The following is a 9,423-nucleotide window of genomic DNA, read 5'->3' on the forward strand; positions in this document are numbered from 1 at the left end:
TACCTGGAACGCGGGGCGCGGGACACAGGCTTCTGGGTTGTGCCGAGCTCCTGGCGGCTCAGGGACGTGGTCAGGGCGACTGCCCCTGGGTCGTGGGTGGCGGGGACGGGTCTGCCCTGGGGCATGGGTAGTAGGGACGGGTCTGTCCCTGGGTCATAGGTGGTGGGGACAGGTCTGCCCATGGACATGGGTAGTAGGGACGGGTCTGTCCCTGGGTTGTAGGTGGTGGGCACAGGTCTTCCTGGGTGCTGGGTGGTGGGCACAGGTCTTCCTGGGTGGGTGCTGGGTGGTGGGCACAGGTCTTCCTGGGTGGTGGGTGGTACAGGTCTTCCTGGGTGCTGGGTGGTATAGGTCTTCCTGGGTGGTGGGTGGCATAGGTCTTCCTGGGTGCTGGGTGGCATAAGTCTTCCTGGGTGGTGGGTGGCACAGGTCTTCCTGGGTGGTGGGTGGTAGGCACAGGTCTGCCTGGGTCGTGGGTGGCAGGGACAGGTGTGTCCCTGGGTCATGGGTGGTAGGGACAGGGCTGTCCCTGGGTCGTGCGTGGGCAGTGTGGACCTCCTGACAAGCAGAGTGGAGGCTCTTGGGTCCCTGGTCCTCTTTGCGTTTGGTGGGCCCTGCTGACCCCCGCTGCCTCCTCTTGGGACTGGTGGGTTTAAACTGTCCCTGAGTCGAGTTGCCAGGCAGGCTGCCATGCCGGGTGGTGGGGAGGCCTGGGGGTCAAGAGGTGTCCCACACCATGGTAGGAGTGGGCAGCTGAGGCGTCCTGGGATGAGGGCAGTGGGGCAGTCCCTGTCCTGGGGCCAGGCTGAGCCCACGTGCAGGTCGGGCCTGGCTCTGCCAGGGAAGGGGAGGCCACTGCCCCACCGAGTCTTTCTCCTCACGGTGCTGGACTGCATTTGTGGCCATCTCTGCACAGATTTTAAACCGAGGCTCACCTGACATCGTCCTTGGACTTCTGTCATCCCTGTCCTGGCCCCCGGCTCACCTGTCCTGGCCATGAGCAGCATAGTCCCAGCCCTGGCCAGCCCTCCCCAGACCCTCCCTGCAGCTCGGGCAGGGCTCCATCCCCATCCAGCTGTGGCCCTGGCTGTCCTCTGTCACTGTGCCCTCTAGGGCAGCCCGAGGACAGCAAGCTCCGTCCCTGTGCAGCTGTGGCCTTGGCAGTCTCTCTGCTGTGGTTTCAAAAGTCCGCGCCCGACTGGTGGGCGGCGGGCGCCCTCTGCTGGTGACTGGTCCCTGTGCAGGTCCCTGCTGACCCGCGTGTGCTGCGCTGAGGGTCCTCCTCCTGCAGGTTATCCAGAGGATATTCTACACCGTCAACAGGTCCTGGACCGGGAGGATCACCTGCACGGAGCTCCGGAGGAGCACCTTCCTGCAGGTGGGCTCCTTCCACCTGCTGGAGGACCTGCATGCGCCGCCTCCCCCACACACTGAGGACCCTCAGGCCACCAAGTCCCACCAGGGGGCGCCAAGCCTCTAGCACCATGCTAGGGAGCTCGCCGGGCTGTTCCACAATGCGGGCTGTGGCCACTCGGTCCTTACGGGTGTGCCTGCCTGGGCCTGGCCGCCTCCAGCGCTCCTCCCTGAGTCACCCCTGGGGGTGGCTCTCGTCTCTGGAGCTGCCCCTTCCTGGAGCCACACCTGACCAGAGCAGAGCCTTTCACCCAAGCCAAAGAGGCTGCCCAGGCTGACGGGGGGAGGCTCCTCCCACCCACTCCCCGTCTTCAGGAGGCTCCTCCCACCCACTCCTCATCTTCAGGAGGCTCCTCCCACCCACTCCCCATCTTCAGGAGGCTCCTCCCACCCACTCCCCATCTTCAGGAGGCTCCTCCCACCCACTCCCCATCTTCAGGAGGCTCCTCCCCCCCACTCCCCATCTTCAGGAGGCTCCTCCCACCCACTCCCCGTCTTCAGGAGGCTCCTCCCACTCCTCATCTTCAGGAGGCTCCTCCCACCCACTCCCCATCTTCAGGAGGCTCCTCCCTCCTGTGCAGGCGCCTCCCCTCGGGAACCTTGCTCAGCTGCTTCCTGGGTCCTTTGCAGAACGTGGCCCTGCTGGAGGAGGAGGCGGACATCAACCAGCTGACGGAGTACTTCTCCTACGAGCACTTCTATGTCATCTACTGCAAGTTCTGGGAGCTGGACACAGACCATGACCTCCTCATCGACGCGCAAGACCTGGCCCGGCACAACGACCACGGTGAGCCTGGCTCCGGAGACGTGGGGACAGGGAGCTGTGCTCACCACAGGCACTGCGTGACCCGACGTCCTCCTGTCCCTGCCTGCTTGCTCTTGGCGTCCTGTCCTCTCTCAGGGCCTTGTTCACCTAGGGCAGAGTTCCATGTAGGAGCTCTCTCGCCCAGGGTCCACTAGGGGTCCAATCATACAGAGATCCACTTGCCCAGGGGTCACCGCTCACCTAGGGGTCCAATCATACAGAGGTCCACTCGCCCAGGGGTCACCGCTCGCCCAGGGGTCAGTGCTCACCCAGGGGTCACCGCTCACCCAGGGGTCACCGCTCACCCAAGGGTCCACTCATAGAGCGGTCCACTCGCCCAGGGGTCACCGCTTACCCAGGGGTCCAATCATACAGAGGTCCACTCGCCCAGGGGTCAGTGCTCACCAGGGTCCACTCGCCCAGGGGTCAGTGCTCACCCAGGGGTCAGTGCTCACCCAGGGTCCACTCACCCAGGGGTCAGTGCTTGCCCAGGGGTCAGTGCTCACCCAGGGTCCACTCACCCAGGGGTCAGTGCTCACCCAGGGTCCACTCGGCCAGGGGTCAGTGCTCACCCAGGGTCCATTCGCCCAGGGGTCAGTCCTCACCCAGAGGTCACTGCTCGCCCAGGGGTCAGTGCTCTCCCAGGGGTCAGTGCTCGCCCAGGGATCAGTGCTCACCCAGGGTCCACTCGCCCAGGGGTCACCGCTCGCCCAGGGTCCGCTCGCCCAGGGGTCACCCCTTGCCCAGGGGTCAGTGCTCACCCAGGGTCCACTCGCCCAGGGGTCACCGCTTGCCCCGGGGTCAGTGCTCACCAGGGGTGAGTGCTCTCCCAGGGTCCACTCGCCCAGGGGTCACCGCTCGCCCAGGGTCACCGCTCACCCAGGGGTCAGTGCTCACCCAGGGTCCACTCACCCAGGGGTCAGTGCTCACCCAGGGTCCACTTGCCCAGGGGTCAGTGCTTGCCCAGGGGTCAGTGCTCACCCAGGGTCCACTCACCCAGGGGTCAGTGCTCACCCAGGGTCCACTCGCCCAGGGGTCAGTGTTCACCCAGGGTCCACTTGCCCAGGGGTCAGTGCTTGCCCAGGGGTCAGTGCTCACCCAGGGTCCACTCGCCCAGGGGTCACCGCTCGCCCAGGGGTCAGTGCTCGCCCAGGGGTCACCGCTCGCTCAGGGGTCAGTGCTCACCCAGGGATCAGTGCTCGCCCAGGGGTTAGTGCTCACCCAGGGGTCACCGCTCACCCAGGGTCCACTCGCCCAGGGGTCAGTGCTCACCCAGGGTCCACTCACCCAGGGTCAACACTCGCCCAGGGGTCAGTGCTCACCCAGGGTCCACTCACCCAGGGGTCAACATTCACCCAGGGGTCACCGCTCGCCCAGGGGTCAGTGCTCACCCAGGGTCACCGCTCACCCAGGGGTCACTGTTCGCCTAGGGGTCAGTGCTCACCCAGGGTCCACTTGCCCAGGGGTCAGTGCTTGCCCAGGGGTCAGTGCTCACCCAGGGTCCACTCGCCCAGGGGTCACCACTCGCCCAGGGGTCAGTGCTCACCCAGGGATCAGTGCTCGCCCAGGGGTCAGAGCTCACCCAGGGTCCACTCACCCAGGGGTCAGTGCTCACCCAGGGGTCAGTGCTCACCCAGAGTCCACTCGCCCAGGGGTCAACACTCGCCCAGGGGTCAGTGCTCACCCAGGGTCCACTCGCCCAGGGGTCAGTGCTCACCCAGAGGTCACGGCTCGCCCAGGGGTCACTGCTCACCCAGGGTTCAGTGCTCACCCAGGGGTCGCCGCTCGCCCAGGGGTCACCGCTCACCCAGGGTTCAGTGCTCACCCAGGGGTCGCCGCTCGCCCCCAGGACACCTGTGCACCCGGTGGGCCCTGTGCAGCATGGGTCACCTGATCCCTTGGCCCCGGCGTGTCCTGCTGGCCCAGCGCCTGGCCTCGTGGCAGCCGGCACGCTTCCAGCTGCTGCACTGGCTGCTGTTTTCTCTGCCGGGCTTCCTCCGGTTACCAGCGAGGGGGTTTGATGGGCACGTGCGTCGGTCCCGTGTCACGAGCCTGCCTGGCCCCGGCCCTTCTCGGTGGCGGTGGCGGTGGAGGGGTGCGCTCCCAGGTCAGCGAGGAGAGAGGGCACTGCGCCGGGCGGGCCTGGGCCTGCGCTGCACCCCTGGTGCCGAGGGCCGCAATGCAGCTCACGGCCCACCCTTTCCTGCAGCCATTTCCGCCAAGATGATTGACAGGATATTCTCCGGAGCCGTGACACGGTAGGTGGCCCAGCAGCTCCGTGTCCTCCCGAGTGCCTGACCGCCAGGGGAGGGTGCAGGTCTATCTGTTCCCCCTGATGTCCAGGGGGGAGCGGACGCTGTCTGACCTTCAGAGAAGGGGGAACTGCCTGTGCGGAGGGGTCCTCAGAGGGACCTGGCGAGCCTGGCCCTAGGCTCGTGGAGGGTCCTGGCTGAGGGCCGGCTCAGACCCCGTGGGCGGTCCGCACCTGGCACTGGGCGTCTCGGCCCTGCAGGAGGCAGCCCCCGCTGCTGACCCCTGAGCCCGGCAGTACCGCTGGTGCACGGCAGGGAGGAGGCCTGGGGCCACCTTGCCACGGGCCTGAGGGACACCGCCCCTCGCGCCCGTGCAAGTGTCTCCCCGTGGTTCCCTCCCTGACGCAGAGGCAGGAAAGTCCAGAAGGAAGGGAAGATCAGCTACGCCGACTTCGTCTGGTTTCTGATCTCTGAGGAGGACAAAAAGACCCCCACCAGGTAGGGCTGCGGTCCCCAGCAGGCGGAGGCCGCCCCCTGGTGCCCTTCCCTGCCTTGGGCCTGAACGGGGTGGGCGTGTCCCTGTCCTGGCGGGTCAGCCTGAACCAGGGTGGGCGTGTCCTGCAGGTCGGCCTGAACGGGGTGGGTGTGTCCCTGGCCTGGTCCGCTGAGGCTGGGGTGGGTGGGCCCTGAACAGGTCAGGCTGGGTCTGGGCTGGTCCTGTCCGTGTCCTGGTCCGGCTGGGCCCGGGTTGGGCCAGGGTGGACGTGTGCCTGGCCCCTGCGGGCCGGCTGACAGGCCCCTGACGCTAGCATCGAGTACTGGTTCCGCTGCATGGACCTGGACGGGGACGGGGCGCTGTCCATGTTTGAGCTGGAGTACTTCTACGAGGAGCAGTGCCGCCGGCTGGACAGCATGGCCATCGAGGCCTTGCCTTTCGAGGACTGCCTCTGCCAGATGCTGGACCTGGTCAAGCCCCAGAGCGAAGGTGAGAAGCAGTGTGGGGACGACGGGGAGGGTCGTGAGCAGACAGCAGGGGAGGGACAGCAGGGAGGGCGGCGAGTGGACATGGGGTGGGGCTGCCCTTCGTTCAGGTCCCAGCGCGAGCCACCGTCTACAGCACGAGTGGACACAACGAGGAGGCGAAGCCTCGTTGCGAGGGCCAGGGGAGGCCCCTGCTCGAGGACCTGAGGCCAGGTGCTCACAGGAGTGTCCCCAGCGCGGCTCTGGAGGAGGCCCTGGGGCAGGAGGTTCCATACAGGGGGACCGGGCACTGGAGTGCAGGGTCTACACTAAGCGGTGTGGACAGAGGGCCTGTCCTGCCCAGCTGTGCTGTCCCAACCTGCCCAGTCTTGTCCTTGCCCCAACCTCTGAGTTCACCAGACAGAAAGACTGAACCTAACCAAAGCTTTTGGGGGGAGGGGCCTCCCTGCTCCCTAGAGATGGGAGGGGCCTCGCTGCTCCCTAGAGATGGGAGGGGCCTCCCTGCTCCCTAGAGATGGGAGGGGCCTCGCTGCTCCCTAGAGATGGGAGGGGCCTCCCTGCTCCCTAGAGAGGGGAGGGGCCTCCCTGCACCCTAGAGACGGGAGGGGCCTCCCTGCTCCCTAGAGATGGGAGGGACCCTCCCCATACTGCCACCTGGTTTATCCTGGAAAGGACCAGACCTGATGAGGACAGGCGGCTACTGTCCCTTTCCTCTGATGTGCTGGGGTACTCGCTGCCTCCACCTTCCCTGGCCAGGCCACCAGGGTCCTGGACAGCTCAGACCTGGTCTTGGGCTGGGACGTCTCTGGCGGCTGCCGTGTCCCCTGCGACACTCACTGTTGCAGGACTGCGTGGTCCACCCAGGGACTCAGGGCCCAGCAGGCTGGATGGTGTGTCCTCAGGCCCCCGTGGGAGGGGCGTGGGCGTGGCAGTGCGCTGGGCCCTGGCCAGTGCCCTGGCGGAGCCCCAACGCCCTTCCTCCGCAGGGAAGATCACGCTGCGGGACCTGAAGCGGTGCCGGCTCGCCGACGTCTTCTTCGACACCTTCTTCAACGTCGAGAAGTACCTGGACCGCGAGCAGAAGGAGCAGGCCTCCCTCCTGAGGGTGAGCGATCCGCCCGGCCCGCGGCCCTGCGGCCCCTGCACTGCCCGCCTTCCCTGCCGTCCGCTGCGGCTCCCGGGCCTCCAAACACGCGTCCTTTCCCTCGCTTCCCGCAGGAGAGCGAGAGCGAGGGCCCCGAGCTGTCCGACTGGGAGAGGTACGCGGCGGAGGAGTACGACGTCCTGGTGGCGGAGGAGGCGGCGGCCGAGCCGTGGGACGAAGGGTGAGCGCGGCCCGAGGCGCAGAGCCCCGCGCGGGTCCCGTCAGCGCGCCTGGAGCGCCGGCCAGCGCGGACCCCAGCACCGCGCGGCCCTGGGGGCCCGGCGAGCCCCCGGCCTTACGCCTTCACGCGGGCACTGGACTGGTCTCGGTTTAGCCGACGTGGGTCCTGACCCCGGGCTGGAGCGGCAGGGCCGGCAGCTCAGAGGGCCGCCCGGTCACACTGACCCGGCAGTTACCTCTTCCGAACGGAAGTGGACATGGCGTCTTCCCGGGCGGCCGCATCTCCAGCCTGGGCCTGGATGCCGCTTCCTGGTCAGTCTTGCATCACAGGCATCTGAGGCCCAGGCCCCGCACACCCGAGTCCGAGGGCGCAGGGAGCTCTCTGGGCAGGCTGGTCGAGGCCACCTTGCTTGCAGCCTGAGGCGCGTCCCGAGGTCCCCAGACGCACGGCCCAGCCTGGGCCTTCCTCAGCACCCTCGGGAGACCGCCCTGCCCTCCTGGCCGTCCACTGGACTGTCCGAGGGCTGACCCTGAGTCCCTAAGGCCACCTGGCTGGGCCCCAGAGGCACTGGACGAGACGCCCGCCCTGCAGGGAGCTGCCCTCCAGGAGCCTGGCCGCCCCCCCCCATGTGGTTGCTTCTACCTCCCTGTCACACCTGATGTCCGCAGGACATGGTGACCCCATGTTCTCCGTGTAGCTGGGTCTTTGTGGATCTTACCGGAGCCCCCAGGGCAGTCTGTCCAGGGACCCCTGCTTCCCGCTACCCGGATCCCCTCTCCCTTCCCGTGGTGGAAACTTGGGTTCCCTCTCTGCGCCTTGAGCGCTGGGTACCCAGGAGCCAGCGGGTCTCGTGCCCCTGTGGGCTCAAATGACCGTGTGGACCCTGCTTCCTCTGCCTGGGGCTCCTGAGACCCCACCCTGTCCAGCCACAGGCCCGCCCCTGCCCAGCCCAGCCCAGCCCAGCCCAGCCCTGTGGGCCCTCTGCTTCCTGGGCCATCTCTGCCCATGTCCCAATGTCCCTGCCCAGGTCACTGACCTCATGGGTCCCAGCTCCCAGTACTTCCCTGCCCCTTGGCTCTGTAGAACAGCTGGCCAGCGGACACGCCCGGTGTGTCTGCTGCCTCCTGCCACCCTTCCCCCACTGGCCCTGTGTGTGCACACGACAGGCAGCTTTGCTGGCTGCCGCCTCTGCTGGAAAGTGCTGGTCAGCCCCTCCGGCCACCTTCAGCCGACTGTGCCCGGGCTGACCGGGTTTAACCCCTTTCTGAAACGGTGGTCTTTGCTATGGCGGGGGCTCCTCTCCTCAGTCTGTCGGGGAAGAACGGTTTTAGGACTGGCTGCACTTGGGATCTGGCGGTGGCCTGCAGGACAGGGGCTCCTTAGGCTTGGCGGCGCCGGGGCCACCAGCTCCTGCCCTGTTCACAGGGGCGCCGGCCACCCTGGGCAGGCCGGGTGTGGATGTCCCTGGGGTGCAGCAGGCCGTCTGCAGCCCCGTGGGAGCGTCCGCGCGGAGCCGTCTGCAGGGTGGAGAACGAACCTGGCTGAGCCAGGGCGGCCGACCCCCGCCTGCCGCTCACCGGCCGCTCTTGCAGGTACGAGGAGGAGCTCAGCCCTGTGGACCAGAAGCTGAGCGCGCTGCGGTCCCCACTGGCCCAGAGGCCCTTTTTCGAGGTGCCCACCCCGCTGGGCGACGTCGACCTGTTCGAGTTCGCGTGTGGGGACGAGGACCTGCGGCCGCTGTGAGGCCCGCGGCCGGCCGTGTCCTGTTGACCGCCGAGCTGTCCTGGAACCCGCGTGCGTTTGTATGGAATGGTCGACTTTTATTTATTCTCCGCGGAACTTGTCAGGGTGTTGCCGACGGCGCACGTCCGCACCCCGAGGGACCGACGCTGGTCCACGAACCCCAGGCCCCTGGGCCGCGGGCTCGGCTCGGCTGCGGGACGCCCTGCCCCGCACCCGCTGCTGCCCGGCGGGTCTTGCGCCCCGCGCACGCCCCGGACGCCGCCTGCGCGCTGCGCGCCCTTCCCCGCGCGTCGCTGGCGAACATTCCAGAGCTCCTGCGGCCGCTTTCGTGTGCGGTCACGGCAGAGGCGTGCGGAGAGGACTTCGACCTGCTGTACAGCCAGCCTGACACTTTCACGCGGTCACGTTTGTATTTTTGAATAAAGAATTTAAAGATTTTCAGCCACTTGCCGGGTTTGTTCAGCGGCAGCTCCGGGACACAGTGGCCTGGGTCGGGGCCCCTGCAAAGAGCTCCGGAAAGCTCGGCGGTGCCTGGACAGCGCTGCCGCCGCACCCAGTGGTCTCCAGGACGCGGGGACAGGCTGCGTACCCAGCTCCGCAGGCTGCCCCAGGGGGCCACTCCAGGACAGCGGCCACTGCACCTGCCCACACCTAGGCAGCTTGGAGGCCACTCCTGCCGTTCTCATGGGGCAGTGTGGGCGTTTCAGCCAGAGGACCCCCCGGAGACAGACTGGGGACACACCCACAGGATGGACATGACCTCAGATCTGCTGATGTGCCCCAGAGGCCTTCTGGGCAGGGAGGGCGCTGGGGCTCCCTGGGAATTCCCCTAGGGGACAGCAGGAATCCTGCCCCCAGCACCCGAGCCCAGGTGCTCAAGGGCAGGGGGGTCTGGCCATCCACC

At 67.5% G+C, this 9,423-nt stretch overlaps 1 protein-coding gene across 1 annotated transcript in view; it reads left to right on the plus strand.

The window, feature by feature from the left end:
• Positions 1-8,963, plus strand: part of PPP2R3B (protein phosphatase 2 regulatory subunit B''beta) — a 33,675-nt gene extending 24,712 nt beyond the window's left edge. The window contains exons 6-13 of the mRNA XM_079124991.1: positions 1,292-1,378; positions 2,044-2,200; positions 4,428-4,476; positions 4,879-4,968; positions 5,280-5,455; positions 6,438-6,556; positions 6,670-6,776; positions 8,369-8,963. Of these exons, the coding sequence (XP_078981117.1) occupies positions 1,292-1,378; positions 2,044-2,200; positions 4,428-4,476; positions 4,879-4,968; positions 5,280-5,455; positions 6,438-6,556; positions 6,670-6,776; positions 8,369-8,519 (936 nt within the window). The 3' untranslated portion in view covers positions 8,520-8,963. The remainder of the gene's footprint in view (positions 1-1,291; positions 1,379-2,043; positions 2,201-4,427; positions 4,477-4,878; positions 4,969-5,279; positions 5,456-6,437; positions 6,557-6,669; positions 6,777-8,368) is intronic.
• The last annotated feature ends 460 nt before the right edge of the window (positions 8,964-9,423 follow it).

The sequence above is a fragment of the Sciurus vulgaris genome (genome assembly GCF_902686455.1).
Source record: "Sciurus vulgaris genome assembly, chromosome: X".
NCBI classification, from domain to species: domain Eukaryota; kingdom Metazoa; phylum Chordata; class Mammalia; order Rodentia; family Sciuridae; genus Sciurus; species Sciurus vulgaris.